General features: G+C 51.7%; 1 protein-coding gene across 2 annotated transcripts in view; it reads left to right on the forward strand.

Annotated features, from left to right (window-relative positions):
- Positions 1-1,727: 1,727 nt before the first annotated feature.
- Positions 1,728-13,280, forward strand: part of LOC309400444 (disks large homolog 4) — a 97,174-nt gene continuing 85,621 nt past the window's right edge. For both annotated transcript variants that reach the window (XM_081968944.1, XM_081968945.1), the window contains exon 1: positions 1,728-1,801. In XM_081968944.1, coding sequence (XP_081825070.1) covers positions 1,772-1,801 — 30 coding nt within the window. In that variant the 5' untranslated portion in view covers positions 1,728-1,771. The remainder of the gene's footprint in view (positions 1,802-13,280) is intronic.

Raw genomic sequence — 13,280 nt, forward strand, 5'->3', positions numbered from 1 at the left:
GGGAAACTCCCCGTATTTTTAAGAATTTTTTCCCCCTCATCTCTTCCCCCCAAATTGGGATTGAATCTGCCTCCCTGGCCTTCGGTGGCTCTCCCATTCAGCGTAGCCCGCTGGGCATGATGGGAGTTGTAGTCTGAGCCTCTGCTTGGAAGGGGAGGGGTCCCACTTACAAACCTTTTCCTTCTGGCTTGTAGAAGAGCACCCTGGGAATTCTTTCCCCCTCCTGCTTCTCTTCCCCCTTCCCCTATATTCCCACCCCCCACGCAGGTTTTCCTGCCGACCCCTTTCCCCCTCCCCAACCCCATCCGTGACCCCACCCCCACCCCAGACAGCCAGGGGGAAAGTTCGGGAAGGGGGAAGGGGGAGGGGGGAATCCAAAGCAGCTCAGTGTCTTTTTTTTTTGCAAAGTGCAAATCTTCGCTCCCAGCTCCTCCTCTTGGCTGTGAAATCCCCTCACCCCATTTTTTTTCTTCTGGGGTTTTTTTTGTGTGTGTGTGTGTGTGTGTGGCAGGATGGTTTCTGGGTGCACCCCCTGCCCAAAGTCCTTGTTTCTCGAGCGAGCCCCATGGCTCCCCACCTCCGAGGTAGCCAGAATGATAAAGGGGAGCTTTATTCCCATGGGGGGGGGAGAGAAATAGGATGAGAGCTGGATTAAGGGGCTTTGATGACGCTCAAGTAGGAGTGTTCTGGGGGAAACCCCCCCCCAAAATCCTCCATCTCCCCCCTCCTTCTAGAAATCTACCAACCCAGCTAATTGTGGGCTGAGGTTCCCAAGACCAGCCTGGGGACAGGGACGGTGGGAGGCTTCCTGCCTTGAGGGGGGGTTGGACTAGATGACCTCTTGAGATCCCTTCCTGCCCCGTTCTTTGACAGAGCTCTCTCTCTATTTTTGGCTGCATTTGGGGCGGGGGGGGGAAGAGAAGCTGGGAAGGCAGGACCCCACCACCCCATCTCTTGGTATCCCAGGCCCCATCATCCCCTTCTGCCAGCCGGCTTGGTTTCCTTCGGTGGCCCGAACTCGGCTGCCTTGCCCCCGCTTTCCCCACCCGCCCTGCCTGCATTCCAGCACCTGCAGGGTTAACTCCCGGTGACGCGTCCGCCACCTCTGCCGCCACCCACCTCCCTTCCGGCACTCCAGAGGTTAAACCCCCTCCCCTTTTCTCTGCCTCCTGTGCTTGGTGGGTCCCCGCCGCGCTTGCCTTCCCCTCTTCCCTCTGCCCTTCTCCGGAGGGACCCCGGAAAGGGGGCTTCTGCCTTGCCCTTCCCACTCTTCCTCCTCCTCCTCCTCCTCCTCCTCACCTGTTCTTCCTCCCCTCCCTGCCCACCCTCGGGGGAGGGGGGTTTATTTGGGGAGCAGCCACCTTCTCCTTCTCCTCCCCCCCTCCCCAGCCCGCCCTCGCGCCCTCCCCTTCCTTTCCACATTCTGTCACTTCCCCCCCCAACCCACTCACCGCAAGTGAGCTCGCTCTGCCCCCCCTCCCCTCCCCACCCGCCCGCCTTCCCTCTTCCTCTCGTCCCTTTCGCTACACACGCGCTGCCTTTCGCTGCTTCGGGCACATTTACACACCCAGCCCGCCCGCCCGACGCCCCCCCCTTCTCCTCCCCACGCCTTGGAGCCCCCCCCCGTCCCCCGGGTGCCCCTCACCGCTGCCAAGGCGAGGCAGCCAAGGACCATAGTCAAGGGGGGGCGAGTGGTAACCCTGAGCCTCGGCGTGTCTGATGTGCTACAGAGCTCCTCCGCTTAACTACCGCCGCTTGGGTCCGGGAGCAAATGGATTGCCTGTGCATAGTCACCACCAAGGTAAGGACAGATCCCCCCCACTTTGGGGGGGGGGACGGGGAGGGGGCTGCCCGGTGTGTGTGTGGGACTTGAGGAGGGCGAGGGAGGGAAGAGAAGGGGGGCAGAGGCCGAAGAGGGGCAAGAGGTCACAGGACGCGGCTGCCCGGCCAGTCCAGTCTGCTGGGAGGGGTGGGGGTGGCCGGGTGGTCGGCCGAGAATGGGGGGCGGCGGTGGAAGATGCAGAGTGGGAAGCCAGCGCTCGTTCTCTCTCTCTCCCTCCCTCTCCATCTCTCTCTCTCTCTTCCTCTCTCTTCCTCCCTCTCTCTCTTCCTTTCTCTCTATATCCATCTTTCTCTCTCTCTCTCTCTCCACTGTTTCCATGGAGCTGAGGCTGCGTGGGATCAGGCACTTGTGGTGGGGGGGGGGGCGCTGAGACGGCTGGGGAGGGGGCCTCAGATGGGGAGGGGGCGAAGCCAAGCGCCCGGCAGGCAGCGTGGGAACCCGGAGCTGGCCTTGGTGCTGAAACCCCGCCCGCTGTCCGCGATCCCGCCGCTCGCAGCTGGGCTGAGGCCATGACAGCGCTAAAGGCGGGCAGGGAGAGGAGGGGGCGAGGGGGGTCTGCAATAGGGTGGAGGGGGGGGTTGCAGCTCTGTGGGAGCAGCCGCTGGGGAAGGGTCAGGGAACCCCCCCCAACCCACCCCCTCCCTCCTCCTAAGGAAGGCTCTCCATCCCGCATCCTTAACCGACTCCTTGCCATTCCTTACAAATGAGGGAGGGGGCCTTTTTCTTCTCCCCCCCCTCCCGCAGCGCTGATGGGAAGGGGTTGAAAGACCACCACTAACCCCGCCACACACGTGTTTTTGTCCCCCTCCCCCTGTTGTATGGTGTGGAGTGGCTGGGGACGCGGGGTGTTGGCTGTGCCTGGTGTGTAAGGGGGGGATTCTGGATGGCCGTTTGTCGCACGGGCAACCTTGGGGGGGGGGGTCGGCCTTTCCGGATTCTCCCCCCCCTCGTCTTGGGGAAAACTTGCCTGAGATCCGATGGGGAGGGAGGGAAGGAGGGGCGAGGAGGGTCGTCAGAATGCCCCCAGAGGCCCAAAATCGCCTTGGCTCTCCTTTGATCACTCCTCCTTCTCTCCCCTCTTCACCTTTCCTCGATCTGGGGGGGGGGGCTGGGCAGGTAGAGCTGTGTGGGTGGGGGCTGGGAAGGAGTGGGGAGGGAGATGCAGGGATGGCCAGGCCTCGCTCAGGGCCTGGTGCTTTGCCAGGGAGCCTGATTGGCAGGTGCCCCTCTTGGTGCTTTCGGAAGTAGCTCTTCTACAGGTGTGTGACAAGGGAGATGACAGGTGTGTGAAGGCATGGGGTGGTGGGGGAGGAGGCTGGGAGGGGGAAGGGGGGAGCTTGGGGTGTACGATTGGTAGCGATGGCAAGTGAGGAAAGGCGATCCTTAAGAAGGCCTGAATCAGGCAGGAGAGTGGGCAAACGGGCACCTTTATCTCCCCCCCCATAGGATCAATTGATTCCCCCTCCCAGGGATTCCAAAAGAGTAGCTGAACAGTGCAGCAATCGAGGAATCGAGGAGGGGGAGGGAGGGGGCGACCTGGGATGCTATTAAGCTTGCCCTCCCCTTCCCCGTCTCCCAAGGCCCACAATCGCAGCCTCCATGATCCAACCCTGATTAATCGAGGATGGGGTGAATGCCTGATTATAAAAGAAGGGGTGGGGGGACAGGGAGGGAGGGGAGGAGGGGCGGGGAGGGGCTGGCTGGTGGACAGGTCGGGGAAGGGAAGGGAAGAGGGGAGAGTCCCCGAACAGGTGGGGCCTTGCAAAGAGAAGCGACTTCATCGCCCAAAGCATCCTTAAGCATCCTTAAGAGACGAGTGAGAGCACTTTTCGGAGCAAACCGTAAAGGCTAGGTTGGTGGAAGAGGGGTGGTGGCAGAGAGAAATTGGGGTGGGGGGGGGAGGAGAGAAAGAGTTCCAGAAATAGCAGCAGAAGGAGCCAATTCGTTCTGCCCGACACACACACACACACACTCGCAGTGTGCTAAATATCACGCTGAGGACCGAGCGTGAATGCTGATTTTTTCTTTCCCCCGGTTTCTGTGTGGGTGAAATACAATCTTTATGGTTACCGTGTCTGTCGGTTCTTTCCCCATCTCGGGAGCTGCAGTGCTGGGCCTTTCTCCCCCCCCCCCGCCATCCCCAAGACTCTGAGGAGGGGGCTTTGATCTGGGAGGGGTCAGGGAGGGCCTGATGGCCAATGGCCAGGAGGAGAAAAAGAAACAGGGAGGGAGGTTTGCTGGGAAAGGTGCAAATCTCAGCCAGAGAAGGCGTCTTCCTCTGGTATGTTGCGCAGGGTCTGGGGGTGTCGTTGGTGGGAAGGGGCTGCCGTGTGAGGCTAGAAGACCAGAAAGGGAACTGGACCGAAGGAGCTGGGTTTTAGGGGAGTGGGGTGGTGGTGGAGGTCAGTTCTGAAATCAGGAAACTGGCAGGAAGGTAGAGACGGAAGAGCTGGTTGAAGATAGGGCCTGTATGGCTCAAAGGGGGGGGGGTCCCTGGAAGGGGCCTACTGTTTGGGGGTGGGTGGGTGGGTGGGAGGGAGGCAGCTGGTTGGCATGGCAGCCCTTGGAGACTCTGGGCAAGAGCAGAGTTTGGGCATTGTGGAGGAAGAAGAAGAATATTTTTGGGGACGTACAGAATCCGAGGACGGGAAGGGGCCCTGAAGGTCTTCTAGTCCAATGCCCCAGGGACCCAAGGGGCACACATACTTATACCATCCACCCCCCCCCCCCCCAAATGGTTGTCCACTTTTTTCTTGAAAATGTAAAGATGATAGATAGATAGATAGATAGATAGATAGATAGATAGATAGACAGACAGACAGACAGACAGACAGACAGACAGACAGACAGACAGACAGAGAGAGACAGAGACAGAGACAGAGACAGAGACAGAGATATGATTGATGGATGGATGGATGGATGGATGGATGATAGACAGATATCATGTATGAATGTATGAATGAATGAATGAATGAATGAAAAAGAAAGAAAGAAAGAAAGAAAGAAAGAAGAAAAAGAAAGGAAAGAAGGTGGAATCGATAGATGGACAGATGGAGGGATGGAGGGATGATAGATATCATGAATGGCTTGATGGATGAGAGAGAAGAGATGATAGATAGAAAGAAAGAAAAAAAAGAAAGGAAGGAAGGAAGGAAAGAAGAGAGATAGGTAGATAGATAGATAGATGATAGATAGATAGATAGATAGATAGATAGAAAGAGATAGATAGATAGATAGATAGATAGATAGATAGATAGATGATAGATGATAGATAGATAGATAGATAGATAGATAGATGATAGATAGATAGATAGATAGATAGATAGATAGATAGATAGATAGATAGATAGATAGATAGATAGATAGATAGATAGATAGATAGATGGCTGCCTGGCTGCCTGGATCGATGGATGGATGGATGGATGGATGGATGGATGGATGATAGAGAGATATCATGAATGGCTTGATGGATGAGAGAGAAAGAGAGATGATAGAAAGAAAGAAAGGAAGGAAGGAAGATAGGAAGATAGATAGATTAGATAGATGGATGGATGGATGGAGATGGATGAATGGACGGATGATAGACAGATATCATGAATGGCTTGATGGATAAGAGAGAAAGAAAGAAAGAAGAAAAAGAAGGAAGAAAGGAAGATGGATGGATGGATAGATAGATTGGAAGGGACCTTGGAGGTCTTCTAGTCCAACCCCCTGCTCAAGCAGGAGATCTGTTATCCTTTTAGACCAATGGCTCTCCCAGTCATCTTCTTCAAAGCCTCCAGTGATGGAGCTCCCACAGCTTCTGAAGGCAACCCTTTCCATTGAGGATTTATCCTCACCACCAGAATCTTCTCTCTTGGATGAGCTTCCTGCCTGCCCTGAGTCCCTCTTGGCTTTGCCCGGAAGCCCTTTGTAAGGCCAACTTCAGAGGGGGGGGGGTGTTTCTATTAAGTGCCCACCCACCCCTATTAATAATGGATATGCGAAGAATGATGGATAGATTCTTCTTTCCTTCCTGACACTAATCCACATCGGCTATTTCCGGATCGTCTTTTCGTGACAGCCCCTCCGTCTTATGCCGGTCAAGGATTATGGGGGAGAGATTCCCCCGGGGTGGGTGGGTGGGTGGGGTGCTTTCAAAATGAGATCTCCTTCCTTTCCTACAGCTCAAGATCAAGGAACCAACTAGAATTCTGTCCATCAAGGAGAACATTTATAGCTGGGGGTTGAAATGAAGGGTCCTGGGTGATTTTTCCAGCAGACATTTCATGGCCCAACTAGGGAATAGCATCAATGCTGGAAAGGTGTTGGGTTTCAGGAGGAGGGAGAGGGGGAAGGGGAGGATTCTGGGGTCCTGGGTGCTCTCCGAGCTGCATGGTTTCCTTGCAGACGTTTCATGACCCAACTAGGGAACATCAGCAGTGCTAAAAGAGAGGGTTTGCAGAGAGGAGGAGGAAGAGGAAGACTAAGGGGTCCTTGGTGGTCTCTGAAACAAATAGACAATATCATCAATGCTAGAGGAGTGTGGGGTTTACGGAGAGGAGGAGGAGGAGGAGAAAGACTTTGGGGGTCCTTGATGCTCTCTAAGCTGGATGGTTTTCTTGCAGACGTTTTATGACCCAACTAGGGAACATCATCAGTGCTACCAAGGTCAGAGAGCACCAACGAAGGGCTCCTTCACTCTGTCCATCCCTGGTGAGACTTTGGCCTCCCTAAACCCATGGCTTTAACCTGCGCAAAGCCTCCCTTCCCACAAGGCCCTTCGGAGAAGGGGGTCTAGCTAAAGAGAGGACGGGAACTTGGCTTGACAGCCATGGAGGGAAGTGGCCTCTGCCCGTCCCCCTCTTCCCCCAGGCCGGATTCTCCCCATAGGCTCTGTCCCTCCCGCCCTGAATTCACGAATCCCTCCCTTTTCTTGGGACCCCAAAATGCTCCAAACCCCTCGAGGGGACAAACCGAGATCAAGCCATGTAGTAACCGAGTTTTAGCCCCTTTAGACCAATGCAGCTGTCAAACGGATCGGGATGAATGAATGAAGGAGTTTCAAAGCTAGAAGAAAAGCTAGGGAAAAAGTGGATTTCCAGGGATCCGGTAGATCCCAGCTGGGTTGGGGTTGAAAGGAGGTTAACGGGCATAATTTGAGGGTTTTTTTTCCCCCTTTTCTTTTTCCCCTTACCCGTCCCGGTTGATCTGGGCCTTGCGGTTGGCGTCAGGGTTATTTTATTTTTATTTTAAGAATCGGGGTGGCATTTGAGGATGCCTCCTGGCCTGTGAAAATAGCAGCTTGAAAGCATCTAGACGAAGATAAAGGCTCGGTGGGAGAGGTGCAAAAAAATATATATTAAAAAAATAAGATTTTGGGGGATCGGAGAGATGGTGGGAAAAAAAGTCACTCTGGGCTAAGGGCAAACTTTGGTCGTCTGGCAAAAAAGAAAGGGGACCACGGGGTGAGGGTCTCTATGCCCCCCTCCCCCACAATGTCCCTCTTCCTCTCTGGCCTTTAGCTCCTGCTCTTCTTGTTCTGCAGACCGGCGGGGGTGCATGGGGGTGAGATACGCCTGTGAAGAAGTGGAGATGGATTTCAAAAATGTATTGGAATGAATGCAGCCCCCCCCCCCAAAAAAACCTGGGGAACACCTTTGCAAAGTTGCATGTAGAGTTGAACACCTGAGTTTCGGGGGGGGGGGGAAGGCTCACATGGCCAGCCTGGCATTCAAAAGCAGGACTTGTGAATGGGAGGCAGGCAGGCAGGCAGGCAGGTGGACGGACGGACGGACGGACAAGCCCCCATTTTTGTGGAAAAGGTGCCGCTTTGCAAAGTGTGCAAAAAAGGACGCTGAGCAGCCGTTAAGGGTCCCAAAGGAAGGGAATAGTTGGCAGCTCAGGGTTTGAACAGGTGGGGGTTTCGCGGTGGTCTCTGAGCTCGGGCTAGTTTCGTGACCCAACTAGGTAACGTCATCAGTGCTGGAGGGAAGGAGGAGGAGGAGGATGGGGTGGAGGGAGGATTCTGGAGTCCTTGGGGCTCTCTGAGCTGGGTGGTTTTCTTGCAGACATTACATGACCCACCTAGGCAATGTCATCAGTGCTAGAGGAGTGTTGGGTTTGCGGAGAAGAGGAGGAGGAGGTGGAGAAGAGGAGGAGGAAGAGGAGGAGAAGGAAAAGAAGAGGAGGAGGAGGAGGACAACATCTGTGTAGTCCTTGGTGCTCTCTGAGCTCGGTTGTTTTCTTACAGACATTTTGTGACCCAACTAGATAACATTATCTGTGCTAGAAAGGCGTGGGATTTACAGGGAGGCAGGAAGGAGGAGGAGGAAGAGAGGGGGGGAAGTAGACTGCGGGGGTTTTGATGCTTTTTGAGCTTGTTTTGAGTTGTTTTCTTTCAGACCTTTCACGACCCAACTAGGGAATATCATCAGGGCTAGAAGGGAATGGGGCTTGCAGAGAAGAGGAGGAGGAGGAGGGAGGGAGGGAGGGAGGGAGGGAGGAAGGAAGGAAGGAAGGAAGGAAGGAAGGAAGGAAGGAAGGAAGGAAGGAAGGAAGACTGCAGGGTCCTGGGTGCTCTCTGAGCTTGTGGTTTTCTTGCAGACATTTCATGACCCATCTAGGGAGCATCATCAGTGCTAGAAGGAAGTGAGGTATGTAAAGGAGGAGGAGGAGGAGGAGATTATGGGGTCCTGGGTGCTCTCTGAGCTTGTGGTTTTCTTGCAAACGTTTCATGACCCAGCTGGGTAACATCATCAGTGTTAGAAATGAGTGAGGAGGAGGAGGAGGACTGTGGGGTCACCGCCGCTCTCTGCGCTCGGTTATTTCCTTGCAGACGTTTCGCGATCGGACTAGCTAACCCCATCAAGGCGAGAAATCCAACCTCCCCTTCCCTTCTTAGCCCTGATGACGTTCCCTAGACGGGTCACAAAACGTCTGCAAGAAAACCTCCCAGCTCAGAGACAACCCCCCCCCCCCGTGCCCCCAAGGACACCCCAGGAGGGGCAGAATAATAGACCCTCTTCTTAAGGACCTCGAGGCGCCACGTCCCAATCAAGCACCCACCGGCCGGGGTATTCTGGGAGTTGTAGTCCCCCCCACCTTTCCGTTGCAAAGGACGGAAAACTATGATTTAGGGGTTCATGCCTAGCACAACCCCAGCAAGAGAGTCGTATCTAGAGATATCTCGAGTCGGGGGGGGGCATGGGCTCCTCGGGTGCCCAAGTTATGCGCTGAAGGGAAAGGGGACCACCCGGAATAGCCCTCCTCTAAAAAAAACAAAAACAGCCAAGCAACGTGTCTCTCTTAACTCTTCACTTTTATTTTTATTTGTAACCCCCCCCCAAAAGTTGACAAGGAGACCCCTCTTCCTTGCCACTTTCTCTTGTTTTCCCTTCCCCCCTTCTCTCCCCCCCCTTGCAGCACCTGCCCCGAGCTCACAGACGCCTTGCGAGACGCCGTGTCCTTTAGCGAAAGGGGGAAAGGATATGAAAGCCCAGGAGGAGGAGGGGCCTTTGTGGGTGACACTGTGCGGTGTGCGTGTGTGTTACACACCGCGTGGTTCCTGCCATTGATAATCTGTCCCAGCTGTGAGTCACCGTTGTGTGTTTTGTGTGTGTGTGTGTGTTTCTTTCCCTGCCAAAAGGAAAAAGCGGATAGGGGAGATTATGTGGGGTTGCTGGGTGAATTGGGGGGGGGGGGAAAGGAGGGGTCTTTGGAGGAGCAGTGACATCACCGGGGGTGACTTTTGACCACCCCCAGCCGGAAGGTAGGCAGCAGCTGGGACCCACATGGCGGGTTGGGGGGGGGGGGCAGAGAGTTTCTACACCGAGTAGCAGCAGCAGCTTGGAGTGGGTTGCAAAAGCAGGTAAAATTGAAATTTTAATGTATTGAGTGGGTGGGAGACAAATGGGAAAGTTGGGGAAAGAAAGAGGAGGGGGCTCCTTCTGGGTATGCGGGGAGGGGGTGCAGGAGGTGGATGGGGAGGGGCCTGGCTTGGGTGCAAAACACACACACCCTCCCTGGATTTTTAGGGTGCAACCCCCCCACCCCCAATATAGGTAAGTCTTCGACTTAACGGCCGCAACTGAGCCGGGAATTTCCGCGATTCCGTTGTTAAGGGAATCACTCCAGGTGCGAAGTTGGTTTCCCCGTTTGACTTTCTTCGGCCCCCGCTTTATGGAATTTGTGTGCCCGCCGTCATTAAGCGAATTGCTGCGGTTTTTCAATGAGCCACACGGTCCTTCAGCGAATCGTGTCACAAGAGGAGATCATGTGACACACACACACACCTCCGGGGACGCTGCGACCGTCGTAAATGTGAGCCGGTTGCCGATTCGTCTGAATTTTGTTTCCCGTGGCCGCAATGGTCATAAGGGTGAAAAACGGTCGTAAGTCACTTTTCCCCTCAGTTCCGTCATAACTTTGAATGGTCACTAAACGAGGACTCCCTGTAGCTATTTTCTATGCTCTGTCTTTCCTGGTGAGGTCAGGGGCTTTGGGGTAGGGTATTGTTAGTTGTGTTGGGAGTTGTGCAGTTGTTGGGTGTGTGATGCCTGACTGCTGGGGAGCGGGGGGGGGGGTTGGCCACGTTTCCTGGTTTGCTTTGGCCCCCTTGGCCTGCTGAGAAAAAAGGAACTAGGCCAAAGCCACCCAGCTCCTTTTGGGGGCTTAGGGTAGGACTCGCACTCGGGACCTCGCCAAATTTCAGCCTGGCGGGTCTAACGTTTGGGTCAACCTGGGCTCGGTTGCGTGCTCAGCTTTTAGGATTGCAGTGAAGGATTCCGGGGTCAGGTTGCGCTTTACTTCCCCCCCACCCCCCCTTTTGGTATAGGAGGTAAAAGGGGAAACTGAGGCAGCAGCAAATTTGGTTTCTCCCATCCACAGCCCTGGCAGGTAGTTATTTTTATTTTATTATATTTTATTATTTATTTATTTTATTTATTATTTTATTTATTATTTTATTTATTTTATTTATTATTTTATTTATTTTATTTATTTTATTTATTTTATTTATTTTATTTATTTTATTTATTTTATTTATTTTATTTATTTTATTTATTTTATTTATTTTTATTTTATTATTTTATTTTATTTTATTTTATTATTTTATTTTATTTTTATTATTTTATTATTGTATTTTATTGTATTGTATTTTATTTTATTTTATTTTTATTTTATTATTGTATTTTATTGTATTGTATTTTATTATTGTATTTTATTTTATTTTTGAATTTAATTTAAGTTTAGTTTAGTTTTATTATTTATTTATTTTATTATTTTACTATTTTGTTTCATTTGTTTTATTTTATTTTACTTTATAATTTTATATTTTATTTTATTTTATTATTTTATTTTATTATTTTAAGGAATTTAATCTTACTTTTGTTTATTATTTATTTCATTATTTTAAGGAATTTAATCTTACTTTTGTTTATTATTTATTTTATTTTATTATTTTACTATTTTATTTTATTAATTTATTTGGTTATTTTAAAGAATGTAATTTAATTTAAGTTTGCTTAGTTTTATTATTTATTTTATTATTTTACTATTTTGTTTCACTGGTTTTATTTTATTTTACTCTGCAATTATATTTCATTATATTTTATATGTTAGTTATTATTATACTATTTTATTTATTAGATTTTTATCCCGCCTTGAATAAGTAGAGGTAGTACTCGCCTTACAACAGTTTCTTAGTCGCTGTTCAAAGTCACAACAGCACTGAAAAAAGTGACTTTTTCACACTTATGACCGTTTTTCACACTTACGGCCATTACAGAATCCCATGGTCACGTGATCAAAATTCAGAGGTAACTGGTAACTGACTCATATTTACGACGGCCATGTCCCGAGTCACGTGATCCCCTTCAGTGACTGTCTGACAAGCGAGATTCACTTAGCAACCGTGGCAAGAAAGGCGGCAACGTGGGGCAAACCTCACTTGACATGTGTCTCACTTACCGACATACACGTTTGCCTCAATTGCGGTCGTAAGTCGAGGATCACCCATCCATAAAGTGTTTCAGAAGACGGTTTGAAAGACAAATGGTGGAAACGAAGAATAAATGCTGTTATTTGCGCACTTTCCAATAAGAAATGCTTTGTTTTACGTCCGTATGTACGTCCCCGGTCCCTTTTAGTGACCTTGAGGGTGGGTGGGAACTGTAAGACCCCCGTCAGCTCGAGGGGCACGGTTATGTGGCGCGGTTAGTCCTCGACTTACGACTGCAATTGGGAGCAGTTGCTAAGACAGGCGGTCATTAACTGAACCAGGTTTGATTCTATGACCCTTTTCACTACGGTCGTTCTGCAAATCACTGCTGTCATTATGTGAATCCAATGGTCTTTAAGCGAATTCCGGCTTCCCCCATTGGCTCTCCTCGTCAGAAGGGACTCCTGCGACCCCGGGAGGTTGCGACCGTTGTAAATATGAGTCAGTCCTTGACTTAGTGGCCGTTCAAAGTTTCAACAGCACTGAAAAAACGGACTCAGGTCTGTTTTTCACACTTACGACCGTCACTGCCGCTCCGCGGTCACACAATAAAAATTCAGAGGGTTGGCACCTGACTAATATTTATGACGGTCGTGGGTCATTGGTGACCTTCTGACCAGCAAAGTCAGTGGGAATCAGATTCGCTTAACAACCATGTGACTCACTTAACAATGCAGTGATTCGCTTAACAACGGTGGCAGGAAAGGTCATCAAATGGCACAAAACTCACTTTGAGCAAAGTCAAACGGGGAGACCAGATTCGCTGAATGACCGTGCGGCTAACTTAACAACTGGAGCGCTTCACTTAACAACAGTGGCAGGAAAGGTTGTAAAACTCACGAGGGAGGCCACACGCTGGACCTTGTCTTTGTCTCTGGCCAGTGGATGAGTGATCTGGGAATAGGGGATCTAGACACTATTCCCCTGTCATGGTCGGATCACTCACTGCTCCGGCTGGACTTCCCTGGTGCTACCCCCCGCCGCGAGGAGGCGGAACTGGAAGGTATTAGATGGTTCCGCCCCAAGCGCCTGATGGAACCGGATAGGTTCCAGACGGAACTTGGGCCACCTCCTGTGGACCTGACCCGCCCCCGAGTAGAGGACCTGGTAGTCGCATGGAATAGTGCGGCTACCGGGGCCCTAGACCGGGTGGCGCCTTTGCGGCCTCTCCTGCGACGAAGAACCACCCTGGCACCTTGGTTTACCGAGGAGCTAAGGGTGATGAAACGCCACAAGAGACGCCTAGAGAGTCGTTGGAGATCCTCCCGTTCCGAATTTGACCGAGCACAGGCACGAGCATATTTGAAGACGTACCTCGTGGCACTAAGAGCGGCCAAACGTCAACATTGCGCTGCTCTTATTGCGTCTGCAGATAACCGCCCTGCCGCCCTGTTTCGGGTGACCCGTTCCCTCTTGTTTGAGAGACCACGGGAAGCCCCTTTACAGGGTAGAGCAGAG

The sequence above is a fragment of the Natrix helvetica genome, assembly GCF_964273705.1.
Source record: "Natrix helvetica genome assembly, chromosome: W".
NCBI lineage: Eukaryota > Metazoa > Chordata > Lepidosauria > Squamata > Natricidae > Natrix > Natrix helvetica.